The sequence below is a fragment of the Schistocerca americana genome, chromosome 1 (genome assembly GCF_021461395.2).
Source record: "Schistocerca americana isolate TAMUIC-IGC-003095 chromosome 1, iqSchAmer2.1, whole genome shotgun sequence".
Classification (NCBI taxonomy): domain Eukaryota; kingdom Metazoa; phylum Arthropoda; class Insecta; order Orthoptera; family Acrididae; genus Schistocerca; species Schistocerca americana.
The window spans coordinates 305,669,383-305,684,294 of record NC_060119.1 but is presented as its reverse complement, the minus strand read 5'-3'; the positions used below and the strand labels follow the sequence as shown (position 1 = coordinate 305,684,294).

The following is a 14,912-nucleotide window of genomic DNA, read 5'->3' as shown; positions in this document are numbered from 1 at the left end:
ATGGAGTGTGGCCATGAATGGAAGTGAAACATGGACGATAACTAGTTTGGACAAAAAGAGAATAGAAGCTTTCGAAATGTGGTGCTACAGAAGAATGCTGAAGATAAGGTGGGTAGATCACGTAACTAATGAGGAGGTATTGAATAGAACTGGGGAGAAGAGAAGTTTGTGGCACAACTTGGCTAGAAGAAGGGATCGGTTGGTAGGACATGTTTTGAGGCATCAAGGGATCACAAATTTAGCATTGGAGGGCACCGTGGAGGGTAAAAATCGTAGAGGGAGACCAAGAGATGAATACACTAAGCAGATTCAGAAGGATGTAGGTTGCAGTAGGTACTGGGAGATGAAGGAGCTTGCACAGGATAGAGTAGCGTGGAGAGCTGCATCAAACCAGTCTCAGGACTGAAGAGACACAACAAAACAACATGTAGCCAAATACTAAAGTTCAAAACATTTTTGCAATTACAGCTTCACTGTATTAGTTTTTATTCTTAATAATTTTAAATTTCCTACCTTTCTTTAAAAGTTATTACTAGATGTACATGTAAGTGTACATACAATGATTCATATAATAGTATCTCTCATCTACAAATCATTCACAGTAATTTTATTTCATTGTCAGAGCAATTACTTTCACACATGGAGTACATACTCTTGTGTTCTCCCTCTCTCCTCAATTATTCTCTCAGGAAATTATGATGTTGTTTATAATAAAAACATACTTTTACATCATTGTTTGTTCTAATTAGCTTGTAAATGACTGTTCTACTGTTTGAAGGAATCATGATGCCTGCAAGGGTCTGAAAATTCAATCTGGCACCTCACCTCAAAAACTGTACCAAACCGGTATCATTAGAACAATCCCCATTGTCATCAGCTTGGCTTCACTGAAATGCTGAATGATTTCTGAACTATGCTATTACCCAAGCAACTATGAATATAAATCTGGTAACCGTTTACAACTGAAAAGGGCTCTCTACATCTGATTTTGTACACTATGAGTGAGAAGTTGAGGGAGAGTGTGGGGAATGTGGTGGGAGCAGTGGCTGGGCATCTTGACCATCAGAATCAGTTGGCTGAGTAACACAATTGGACATGAAAAATATTTATGGGTGTATATTATATAAATTTTGTCATGACGAATATCCCTAAAATTGTTTAGTTTGAAATGTTTATTTCTGTCTTTAGTTAAATAAAGAGCTGGATATATGCTTGCTGGTCCATTTCTATTAAGTCTTTCATCTGAATACTAGCAATTTATTGGAAACCTTAAAAATTGACTCACCAGTGAAATGTACTCTGGGTTGTAACTTGCAAGTGAGCAGCAGTTGCAAAAACAAACTAGTTAATCAAGTCAGAAGATTTGGCTTCTTTACTAACAGGACATAGTTTGTTAATATTTCTACATGTTAAACTACGAAGTCACCGCAACAAAGGTCTTCTTCTAAATGAACTATTGTATAACTCCAACCAATATGCAGTGGTATACCCTAACATGTGTGTCACGCTGTTCCTTCTTTAGTTCAAGAAATCCATCAAATCTACTGGTCAACTTACAAAAATATTCAAATTTAGCTCCCATAACATTTTCTTTCTCTTTCAACCTGGATGTTTAACTTCCACATTTTCTGAATGTGACAAAATCATGCAACCAATGCTGTCTAAACGCTCTTCCCACATACCCCGTACTTTCATCGACACCTTTCCAGTAATGCAACAGGGAAAGTTTCTTAGTAAAATATCCTTCATTACTATAGTCAACCTGTCCCCATATTCTAATACCTCCTGGTCTCCACCTGTCTCCTCCCTTGCCTTCTTCTTCCCATATTTCAACCCCTTGCTTCTGCACCAGCTGAAATCTATGCAAGCACCCATTTCTTTACATGAGCTTTATAAGGAAAAGTGTCGCCTCAGAAATGGTTCTTGACAATACGGTATGAAAGGAAGTGTTGTGAACAAATAAATTAAATAGTAAACACAGCAGTAAATTTAAGCATGCTAAACATTTATAATTTCTTCACTTCCTATTTAATTGAAAACAAAACTACATATAAAACAGCAATCTACTTTAATCCTGCCTCCTCTCCTCCCCTTCTTTTTATGTGAAATCACATGTGAAATAGGTAGCCCCTCTCAAAACACAGGAGATGTAACACAATGAGAACTTGTACTGTGAAGCTACATTAATGCTGCACATGAGTTACTGAGTGTTGCAATATTTCCTGTTAGTGACATATAGTGGAACCATGCTCAGACAAGCAAAAATAAATGTGTGACTTAATTTTGTCCACTGTTGTCAGTGTTCTTGCACAGAGGACTCAAAATGTACCATGTCTTAAAATAAAAATAACAGTGGTTGAAGATGATTTGTCTTCTTTACTGACTTAATGTAAGAACCTGTTTTCCAGGAGGAGAAAACTTGTCAAATATTTTAAATGAAATGAAGGCCATATAATGTAACTACAGTGAAACCCCGCTTTTTACACTTTTCAAGGGGCTTTAAAAAAAAAAAAAAAAAAAAAAAGCGGGAAAATGTAAAATGAGAGAAATAATAATGTTTTAAGCTGTAAAAGTTATGTATAGGATACCCTCTTGCATTTTCACACTTTGTGTGTGATATATGTACATAACAGGCATCAAAAGACTTGTCACAGACTTGTTTATTATCTAATAAAGGTTTATTATCTAATAAAAATTGCTGATGTGACGAACTGATAACTGTCTGGGAAATAGGAACATTTGACTCAATTTCATACGTCATAATCTATGTTTTCAAAAGCCTGCAGCTGTCATTCGTTATTCAAACATTGAAATACTGCACTAGTTATGTATTTTTTTCATGCTTAGAATGGCATGTTTCGACAATTTTTTCCCGCTGTCAAGTGTAAATATGTTGATACGTATTTTGTGCTGCTCTGTGTCTCTCCTGTAGTCGTCTTTCTGAAGTTACCAGGTACTGTGCCTCCTCAGTTATATATAAAACTACACACACAGGCAAATTATCCCTCACATTGTTTGTGTAACATCGAAGAAAAAAGAAGAAAAAATTAAATAAATAAATACTGCACTTGACAACGAGAATAAATTCTCGAAACACGTTTTGCTCATCATGAAAAAATCACGTAACCAGTGCTGTGTTTATACTAAAAAGTAAAAGTATTTGAGCAACCGCAAAAATGAATGTGGTGTCAACTAAGATTACAAGTGGCCAAATGCCGAAACACACCAAATATGGTTCGACAAAGGTAACATCATGATCACAACAATCACAAAAATGCATTGTTGTGATCGGTCATAATATATTTATTCGAATGAACCTAGTTACTTCCATCAGCCACAATGCCAAGTAGAGCTTGGCAGTGGCAGGAGATACGGCGTGAATTGTTCCAACTGTACATGTTTATCAGTTCAAATCCACTGAGTATAACCACTCTGGTGTAGATAAACTTAACCATTGGCGTAGAGAAACTTAACCATTGGTGTAGAGAAACTTAACCATGTACTATTTATAAACACTACTGGGTGGCCAACATCATGCCTGCATCATTTTTTCTCCATGAAAACTTTTTCGTAATGCATAAATTGCAGGAAAATTATAAATATGTTGACCCAAAATCGTGTGCAAATTAACGCTGTGGACATAGGAAATTTGACAGGAACAGTATAAAATGTCGTACATGGTGGGATAAGATTAATTCCGGGAACATAAAAGCAGGGTTATACTGTATTAAGAAAATGGTATCAAGTATCTCAATGAGATGTTGCTCATATTTCACTTACTGAGCTCTGAAATCAGATAAACAGCAATTTATGAAAGAAAGTATGTAGGTTATTTTGCAGTAAACAGCTGTTGAATCGACATCAATAAGATTTTTTTGACATATAATGTAATGAATAATCCTGGTTAGGGTGAGGGAGAATTCTTGCATCTGTATGATGGACATAATTTTAAATGTGGATCTGTGCAGTCACAGATTTTTGAGCCCCACACAGTTTGTCATTTCACTTTGTATTGAGTTTAAAGTTTTAAGTGAAAGAGGAGGAGGAGGAGGAGGAGGAGGAGGAGGAGGAGTAGGAGGAGGAGAGAGAGATAAGTGTGTAACATCCTGCCGACACCGAGGTCATTAGAGACAGGGCCCATGCTCGGATCGGGGAAGGAAATTGGCCACGCCTGGCATTTGCCTGAAGTAATTTAGGGAATCATGGAAAACCTAAATCAGGAAGGCTGGATGAGGGCTTGAACTATCATCCTCCCCAATGTGAGTCCAATGTGCTCACCACTGCACCACCTTGCTCAGTTTTAAGTAAAAATATGCAGTTTATTCCTTTTTGTTTAGAATGCTTTGGATGGGGAGGGGCATTAATGAGCAAACTATGGTAATGTGTGTGGCTAGAATACAGAAAGTTAGTATTTCTGAAAGACAAGAAATCTTTAACCATTTTTTACTCTTAAAGCATCTGAAACGAAAGTATTAGAATGTATAATCCGATCCATGAACTATGGCAGTTCACGTAGCTCAAGACACAGATGGGGATTGCATTGTTGCTGGTTCCATGTGATGGTTGCAGTAAGCGCATACATGTTTTCTGTATACCGTAAATTATGTTTCTCACTTGCTTGTTAGACTTTGTACTTTCCACCAGCATCAGCTGTGACAACTCACAACAAATTGAAAAAAAATTCACTGCATTACTCACTACGATCATGTTTAACATTTGCATTGAGTACGATGTTCACAGCAGAGCGCTGAGAACACTACTGAATGCTCATTGGCTATCAGAGAATACGTGATGTAGAGAGGGGAGAGAGGGGGAAGAGGGGATTTTTCTACTCTCCTCCTACTTGCCCATTGTAATTATCCTCTTTTAATTATTGAACTCTAGGAGCAACACTTTCCTGTTTCTCCCCCTTCAACATTTCTCTGCATAGGTATGTCACCTCTACTGCACAGCCCTTTACCTTAAGTTAAGCAACTCACTGTCCTTTCTACATACCTATCAGCTGCTTCATACCTCTTATATTTGGGGGAAAACCGCACAGCCTGATACAAATAATATTATCACCTTTTTGTTAATATTTATTTATTTATTTTTTTTTTTTTTTGCATAATTGTAGTCTCAGTGTCTCATATTGGTTTTCATTCTTTTCTGCTCTCTAACTGCACTAGTGAAATTACAATCCAATTGTAATGCATATTTTGTACATTTAGTAAATTTCTCCCCACTAGTGACTGCATCACTCCTATATACTATATATACACTGATGAGCCAGAACATTAAGACCACTGTCCGGCACGACAAAGAATGCCATCTGGTGGCATTGTGGGCACATGATGTGGTAACATAAGTATGTGAGTGGACAAGCACAGATGGGGCATCACCTTAGTGAAGATATGGACTGCAAATGGAGAAATCCATTAATGTAAGTGACTTTGGCAAAGGGCAGATTGTTGTTACATAGAGTCCATGAACAAGAACCTCGAAAAGCAAAACTGGTCTGATATTCATGAGCTACTGTTTTGAACATCTACAGAAAGGGGTCAGAGGACAGTGAAACTACCACTAGGCGTTAAATGGTTGGATATCCACGACTTTTCACAGAACTTGGGGTTCATAGGCTTGGCTGCTCTGAAAGTGCAATAGATTGTGGTCTGTGGCATCTCTGCTGAAAGAGCACAATGCTGGTGCAAGCAGAAGTGTTTCGGAGCGCACTGTTCATCATACGTTGTTGAACATGGACCTCCACAGCAGACCACCCTGTGTGTCCACTGCTGACCTAACGACATTGTCAATTATGACTGCTGTGGACAAGGGACCATCAGGATTAAGGTAAATCACATTTTTGCTACACTAAGTTGATGGTCATCTCCATAAACACTGCCATCCAGGCAACAGTAGCTCAAAACTTGCAGTGCACCACAGACAAAGGTTGGTGGGAGCACTATTATGCTATGGGAGACATTCTCCTGCACTTGCTTGAGACCTGTGGTAGTAATCAAAGACATGCTGAATCTGCTAACTACCTGTGTCCCCCTACATGCTTAATGTCTTCCCTGATGGCAATGTCCTCTGTCAGCAATATAACTGTCGTGTCTCTGAGCCAGAATCCTGCTACAGTGGTTGGAGTAGCATTATAGTGAACTCACATTGATGTCTTGGCAGCCAAAGTCAGCTGATGCAAATCCTATGGAACCCATATGAGTCACTACTGGGCACCATCACCATGTACACAAATCACCAGCCCGATATTTACACAAATTGCACAACCTGTGCGTAGACATCCACATACCTCCCAACAAACTGTGGGATCCCTGATACACAGAATCAGTGATTTATTTCATTCCAAAGACGCACAAACATGGTATTAAGCAGGTTATGGGGCAACTGAAGAATGGGATACAACCCATTGGCTTTCACCAATGACATTATAGTTCACTCATAGATATTACTGTCTTTACTTTTGAGTCATAGATAATGTCACATACCTCCATAAACCTACTAACAAAGTGTCGGGCTCATGATACGCAGAACCAGTGATTTATTTAGTTCTGAAGATAGACAAACAAGTAATTAAGTAGGTGGTCACAATGTTTTGGCTCATCAGTGTAAGATTTCCACAATTTCTCTGTTTCAAGATGACTCAGTATATAAAATAATAGTTAAACATGGCAGAGCACTTCAACACGTAGAGACCTAACAACACACATTTACTTGAGACACATTTCAAGGTGTTTTTTTTTTATTATGATCAGTAACACATCAGTCTCAAACTTTAATCTATGTATAATAAGTAGGAATTTTTTACCTGTTTTAGAATCCCAGCTAGTAATAAAACCATCATGTGAACCAGTGTAAACAGTCTTCTTGTCTGGACTCAAAGCAAGAACTGTAATAGGCTTATTGTGTCCCTAAAATTATAGAAGCATGCAATAAGATGTAATCAGTATATTCCTAAAGCAAACTGTGTTTTAACATTTAAAAATGCTGACCAGCAACTAATGACAAATTCAAGAATTAAAACTCAAAATCTAGTAATAATAATAATAATAATAATAATAATAATAATAAAAAGAGAAAAGTTCAAAGTTTGATTCCCAGTTGTTCCTACATTTTTTTTAAAGATTTATTGTTTATTTCAAAGTTGTCAATGCTCTGTTTACAATCTCGTATAGCACGTGGAAAGAATGAACACCTATATCTTTCCATATGAGCTCTGATTTCCCTTATTTTATCATGGTGATCGTTCCTCCCTATGTAGGCCTGTATCAACAAAATATTTTCGCATTCGGAGGAGAAGGTTGGTGATTGGATTACCGTGAGAAGATTCCGTCGCAACGAAAAATGCCTTTCTTTTAATGCTTTCCAGGCCAAATACTGTATCACTTCTGTGACATTCTCTCACATATTTTGAACTTTTTCGATGTACTCCGTCAGTCCTATCTGGTAAGGATCCCACACCGCGCAGCAGTATTCTAAAAAGCGGACGGACAAGCATAGTGCAGGCAGCCTCCTTAGTAGGCCTGTTACATTTTCTAAGTGTCCTGCCAATTAAATGCAGTCTTTGGTTAGCCTTCCCCACAATATTTTCTGTGTGTTCCTTCGAATTTAAGTTGTTCGTAATTGTAATACCTAGGTATTTAGTTGAATTTACGGCTTTTAGATTAGACTGACTTATTGTGTAACCGAAGTTTAACGAATTCCTTTTAGCACTCATGTGGACGACCTCACACTTTTCCATGTTAGGCTTTAGGTCTCATTAATCTGGATGGGTAATTCAATTCACAGGTTTGAGAAAGGCAATGACATATCACCTCCAACAAATACCCATGCCTAATAGTGCCTTGTAGTGTTCACATCAATTTTTAGGTAATAATTTAGTAACAAAGGATTGATAAAGGATGGAGATAAAATAAAATTACAAACATGTCAGGAATTCCATCCAGGAAGAAAATTCAAGAAGACCATGGTTTTATGATAAACCAAAACCTAAAAAGATGTAGAAAGAGTAGAAAAAAAACAATACTTGCAATGAAGGTTGAAATGTTGGACAAACACTGACAGCTGGAGAATGTGGTCACAGCTTATCAAAATCAATGCAAAGAAATAGACAATTAAAAATGTGTTCTAAAGTATTTGTTGTACAGCAAACAAAAACTTTCTTAGTGCAGATCAAACATGAGGCAATAATGAACCAGGACACAGCTTTCGCAAGAAGCAATAGCAGTAAAAAAAAAAAAAAAAAAAAAAAAACAGTATCTAAAAGAATTACTGTAATACAAAATTTTTAAAAGCTACCTTTATCACTCTTATGGGTTTCACAGGGTTGTTTACATCCAGATAAGTAATGAATCCACTAAGGGAAACGGTCAGAAGGTACTGTCCTTGCCACAAACAAGAAACCTGAAACAAGAATCTTAGTTATATCAGTAAGTCACCTGGTAAAATTCAATGTATTTGTTTTTCCACAATCAACAACAAATATTTATTACTTGCACAAATACTTGATTTTATTACAATGCACTAGAAACCTACAATATTCACTATGAATTTGCTACACGTATTTATTTGCTTTGCTAGTGTGCATTTGCTATATATAGGGTCATCTGATTATTTTTAACGGACAGATTTCTTGCACTAATATTTAACAATTTCTTTTCTTGGATGAAACAGTTTAAGACAAAGAACACGTAACTACAGCACAACTCATAGAAATTATAGGTTGCTTTGAAAAAAAGTTTTTTGTGTGTAAAATATTTCTAATTTATGTTAAACAACGGAAAACCAGGAAAGGAATAATGACAACATTAGGAAAAAGAATAGACTGCAGCTCACCGTATAGAGGAGGTGTTGAGTCACAAATGGGCACAAGAAATTGACAGCTATACATGCAAATTCTTATTCTAATGTAGGAACACACACACACAAACACACAGTCAGCATGGATAAATCTAGGTGTAGGGAGTAGGACGAACTTCTGTGGAGCTGAAGGCTATGGTGAAAAGGTTAACAACAGTGTTACAGAACTGCTTTGGCTCTGGATTTAGTGGAGAGCTGGTAGGGAATTTCGGGGGATGTGGCAAGTTGAGAAGATCAGCTAGACAGGGTTTACGTGCTATGAGGGATGGATGAGGAGGAACTTTGTGGGTAGGATAGGAGTTGTGTAGTGGTGCTTAGAGGCGGCATTAGGGTGTCACCATTCATGGAGGTGGTGTTTGGAATCCTCCTCCAGGTGCTGGAGAGCAAGGGATTCAATTTAAGAGATGTAATGAATGGAGTAGGGATTACACAGTAGTAGTATCTTGCAGAGAGGGAAGATGGTTCTGGGATGCCTGTGCCAAGGACATGTGTTTCTATAGTACCAGTTTTGTGAGGGCCAGGGATTAGCTGAATCTGAAAAGGTGAAAGTCATTGTGAAAGGAGGGGCACAATCCAGAAAAAGTTATCTTTATGGTTAGGCCATTTGGGGGATTCTGTGGTTTAGGCAGAATTTGGGAAACAGGGCGTGGGACTGGGTTTTAGCCAGGGAAAGAAAGACTTTTCTGAACTGGTGCAGAAAGATGGAGCAGAGTCTATTGTGGCAGGAATAGTATAAAGAAAACAGGAATGATGCAGAAATGGGCAAAATAGGTGTTGATTGTTTTGAGAGGAGACTGGTAACAGAAAAGGAGTTGGATAACAGAAAAGATGCATAAAAAAACTCACACAGGTACATAATAATATGCAAAAATAAGTGATACATAAAAATATGCACAGATATGTACGAATATGCACAGATATGTAAAAATACGCAAGAGTGTGTGAAACCACATTAAAATACACAATTATAACTACCAGAGGAAAGAATATGGGGCATCAGGTGCTGCATCAACAATCTGCGCAGTCATGAAGCCTGTGTTATATGCGGACAATTGTTGATACAGTGAAACTTGAAAGCAGATTCAGTTTGGAAGGTGGTGAATAAACACAGCAAAGAAGGGACACAGAGGAGTAATGCCAGAGAGAAGAGTAACAAAGGAAAACATCACAGGATTGTAGGATGGAAGAAAGCCATTTGGCAAAAAACAAACAATGGAAACTCCAGATAGGAATACTAACAATGCAGGTAAGGTACACTGCTACACACCGAGAAGAAGGTACATTAAGTTGCAGACAGGTGCAGTTGAAATACATTTACATAAGGCTTTCGCTCCACAGCCTTCATCACACACACACACACACACACACACACACACACACTATTCATACACACAAGCAAGCACACCCCATGCACACATGACTGCCAATTCTGGCAGCTCAGGCCGGATTGCAGTTATCACATGGTATGCAAGCAGCAATCTGGAGGGAGTGGGGAAGGGGAAGGGATAGTAGTGTATAGGTGGGGGGGGGGGAGACAAACACTTTCTGGCAGAGTGTGTAGGGACTGCAATGCCAACAAGCGCAGGGTCAGATGGTTGTGAGGAAGAGAGGTGGGGAAGAAAAGGAGTGAAAAATTAGAGGAGTAGGTAAAAATGAGTGCATTGGCAGAGGGCAGCAAACAAAGAGGGTGGAAGATGAGAGTAGGGAGAAGATGACAGGGCAGAGGTGGTGCAAACTGATGGATGGAGAGTGTGGGGCAACAGGTTACCATAGGGCCAGGCCAGATAATTATGGGAGTGGAGAATGTATTGTAGAGGTAACTCCAATCTCCACATTTCAGAAAATCTGGTGGTGGAGAGGATGATTCAGATGGCTCAGGTAGTAAAGCAGCCACTGAAATTAAGCAAGTTATGTGCCGCTACCTGTTGTGCCATTAGGTGGTCCGCTTTTATCTTCGCCACAGTTCGGTGGTGGCCATTCATACTGGTGGGCAGCTGGTTGGGACTCATACCATATAAAAAGCTGCAGAGCCAGTAAATGACATGGTTGCTTCCACAGGTGGCGTGGCCCACGCCACAAGGATCATATCCCTGTGAAAGTGCCACGTGCAAGACCTGCCCAGTCCACTCACCCAGCACTTTCTATTCCAGTCCTGTCACAGGTTTATCCTACCCCATCAGTATCCACACCACCTGTGAAACTAGCCATATCATTTACCAGCTCTGATGCAATTACTGCACAGCTTGTTATACTGGTGTGACTACCAACCAGCTGTCCACAATGATGAACGGTCACTGCCAAACTGTGGCCAAGAACAAAGCAGACGACCCTATGGCACAACACACAGCTGAACATAACACACTTGATTACAATGGCTGCCTCCCTACCCAGCTTTTCTGAATGGTAAAGATTAGAGTTTTTCTTACAACGCATTCTCCAATCCCATAATTATCCTGGCCTCAACCTACAGCAACATACTGTTCCCATACCCTCCACCCAACAGTTTCCAACCTCTCTGCCCTGTCATCTCTTCCCCATTCTCGTCTCCCACCCTCTGCCAATGCATCCATCCATCTTTCCCCACTCCTCTCCTTTCTTGTTCCTTCTTTCTCTGCCTTCCTGACCCATGACCTTCTGATGCTGCACCTATTGGCATTCTAGTCCCCGCACACAATCCCCTCCCCATCTGTACACTAATATCTTCTCCTTCCCCTAGCTTGCATCCTCCAGATTGATGCTTGCATCCCACATGGTAAGTGCATTCCAGCCCAAGCTGATGGAATTGGTGGTCATGTGTGCATACGGTGTGCTTGCTCTACATTAGAATAAGAGCTTTTGGCTGAAAGCTCACATGTGTAGTAGCCTTTTGTTGTGTCTGCCTGCGAATCATCATCTCCTCTATATGGTGAGTAGCAATCTGTTCTTTCCATAATATTATATTATTTACGTGAAAATTGTGGATACGTTTTATCCCTCTAGTTTCAGGAATAACTTAACAGCTTGAAGTTATTTTTCACTGAAATTATAACATACTTAGATACATACATACATACATACTTTACAAGCACTACTAAACATAGCAAAAAAGGAGATATTCTCAGAGGGGGAAAAAACGTTAAGATTAACACATCCAGTTCAGCTCTTGCAACATTACCAATATATTTTTAAAAACTTTATCAAACAACCTATTTAGATGCTAATGTGAAAAATTTTGAAGTGGAGCTTTGTATACCAACTTAGAATTTTCTTTTTAAATTGTGTTAAATTGACAGTGCAAAATAAACAGCCAATGAAAAGCAACACATCGGTTTCTAACAACTATTCATGATACTTCAATCTGTCTTTTTTTGCTACAGTGAAGTTTTTGATGCATGAAGCATTAATAATAATAATACACAGTTTTAGTGGGCCATGTGTTTGAGGACAACACTCAGTCTACCTCATAAAATAATTTTTACAGCAATAGTAACTAACGGAATTGGTTCTGTGAGGACACAAAAAGAACCTTGACCTTAAATTATGAACAAAAATACATTCTGGTTAAATCCATATTGTAGATCATGAAAGCAGCACAACTATACATGGCACCAGTACATACAGACATACAAATATGAATCACTGTACTGTTGCTTTTCAGTGTCCACAACTAACCTGCACGGCTTAACACTGAATTTATGTTTGAAAGTTTTATCTGTTTGGCTTCAAGAGGTAGGAGTGAACGGAAAAGAAAATTGAGAATCTGTTAGATGATAAGTTTCGCTTTCACAAAGGTACATGTAGTGGAGAGACAGTTCTGATATTGCACATGACAATAGAAACAACTTAAAGAAAAGTCAAAATCTGTCCACAATTGAGACCTAGAAAAGGTGTTCAACAATGTAAAATGATGTAAGATCAAAATTCTAAGAAAAACTGGACTAAGCTATATGTAAAAAATGCAAGTGGGAAGAGTAAGAATATAAACCAAGAATGAAGTGTTCAGTTCAAAAAGGGCACAAGAGAGCAAAGAAGACTATTCAATCCAAACATCAAAGAAGCAATGATGTCAGTAGAAGAAAAGGTGTCAGATTCCTTGGTGACATTGCTATCCCCAGTGAAATTGAAGAAGAATTACAGGAGCTTTTGAAGAGATGAATAGTGTTATGAGATCGAATATGACTTGAGAGTAAACCGAAGAAAGACTTAAGTAATGAGGAGCAGCAGAAATGAGATTAGCAATACGCTAATCAAAATTTATTAACACAAAATAGATGAAGTCAATAAGTTCTGCTACCATGGAAGCAAAATATCACATGACAGATGAATCAAGGAGTACATTAAAATCAGCTTAGCACAGCCAAAGAAGGCATTCTTGCCCAAGAAAGTTCTGTTAGTATTGAACATTGGCCTTGTCTGAGGAGGAAATTTCTGAGTATGTATGCTTGGAGCACATCACTGTATGGAAGTGAGTCATGGGCGGTGAGAAAACCAGAAAAGAAGAAAATATAAGCATTTGGGATATGGTGCTACAGAAGGATGTTGAAAATTATGTGGACCCGTACGATATGGAATGAGGAGGTTCTTCAAAGAATTGGTGAAGAAAGGAAAATATGGAAAGCACTGACAAGAAGAAGAAGAAGAAGAGAGGATGGCGGGACATGTTAAAACATCAAGGAATAACTTCCACAGTAATACAGGGAGATGCAGATGATAAAACTGTAGTAAAGACAGATATTGGAATACATCCACCAAATAACTGTAGATATAGGAGAGAAGTGCTACTCTGAGGTGAAGATATTGGCGCAAGAGTGTTATCTGTGATGGGCCACCGTGAACCAGTCAAAAGAGTGAGGTCTCCAAAAAATAAACAAGAGCAAAGTAACACAAACAACCATTTCGTATCTCATAAGGCGACCTTTGGCTTTAAAAAAATGATTGAATCCTTCTGAGGACCGATGTTTATAAATCCTTAATTTATTATCAATAAAGCTTCAATAATAGAAAGAAAGGAAGTCTTGCAATAAAGGCCACATTGGCTCAATACTATTGCACAAATCCAAGGAAAGTGCAATATTTAATGTTAATGTTGACAGACTTATATTGGACATTTACAGCTTTGTGAGTGGGGATATCACTGTCTTAGGAGATGTAATCAGTAATCTAGAACCCACCTTACAGCAGGTGATTGAGAGCACTCTGTAACATGAACACTTTGTGCCATTAACACAGCAATTGCCTTTTATTACTGCCTGTTTATAAATGTATATAATTTTTCATTATTTATATGAATATACTGTATGTGAGGTTAATGTTTGAAAAAATTATTACTGATTCATGCACGGGAACTGATAGGTACAAATGTACAGGGTGTCCCAAAAAGAATAACCCGATTTTAAATAGAATTATTTATTAGGAAGAAGGGCTTAACACCGACAAATTGCATACTAAATTACTCAGAAAAGACAGAAGTTTATAAAAATCCATCATAAATGTTCAATATGTCCTCCACTGGCTGTACGGACAACATCTAGCAGATAGCCGAATTCATCCCAAACTGAGCGCAAGATGTCTTCTGTCACTGAAGCTACAGCACCTGATATTCTGATTTTTGGTTCATCAATGTCATGAGGTAAGGGAGGAACGCAAACACATTGTTTAACATATCCCCACAGGATGAAATCACATGGTGTTAAGTCAGGGGACCTAGGAGGCCAAGAGTGTAAAGCCTAGTCTCGCGGTACTGTACGCCCTATCCAACGTTGAGGCATAATGGCATTAAGGAAACTACGCACGTTGTTGTGCCAGTTCAGTGGTGCTCCATCTTACTGACAGATGAAATTGTCAGAGTCAAATTCTGGGAATAATCAGTTTCATAGCATTGCAAGATATGATTGTCCTGTTACAGTTTCATCCTCAAAAAAATTAGGGTCCATAAACCTTGCTTTGAGAAACAGCACAAAAACACTCCCTTTTGGTGAATCACATTCGTGTTCAATTGTTTCGAGCCCCCATATACGCACATTATGATGGTGAACCTTACCGCTAATATGGAAAGTTGACTCATCACCGTGTATCAA

The 14,912-nt window shown here is 38.5% G+C and overlaps 1 protein-coding gene across 1 annotated transcript in view; it reads right to left on the bottom strand.

Annotated features, from left to right (window-relative positions):
* Positions 1 to 14,912, bottom strand: part of LOC124595822 (actin-interacting protein 1) — a 181,219-nt gene that overhangs the window by 83,320 nt on the left and 82,987 nt on the right. The window contains exons 8-9 of the mRNA XM_047134719.1: positions 8,296 to 8,400; positions 6,806 to 6,908 (exon numbers count right to left, since the gene is read on the bottom strand). Coding sequence (XP_046990675.1) covers positions 6,806 to 6,908; positions 8,296 to 8,400 — 208 coding nt within the window. The remainder of the gene's footprint in view (positions 1 to 6,805; positions 6,909 to 8,295; positions 8,401 to 14,912) is intronic.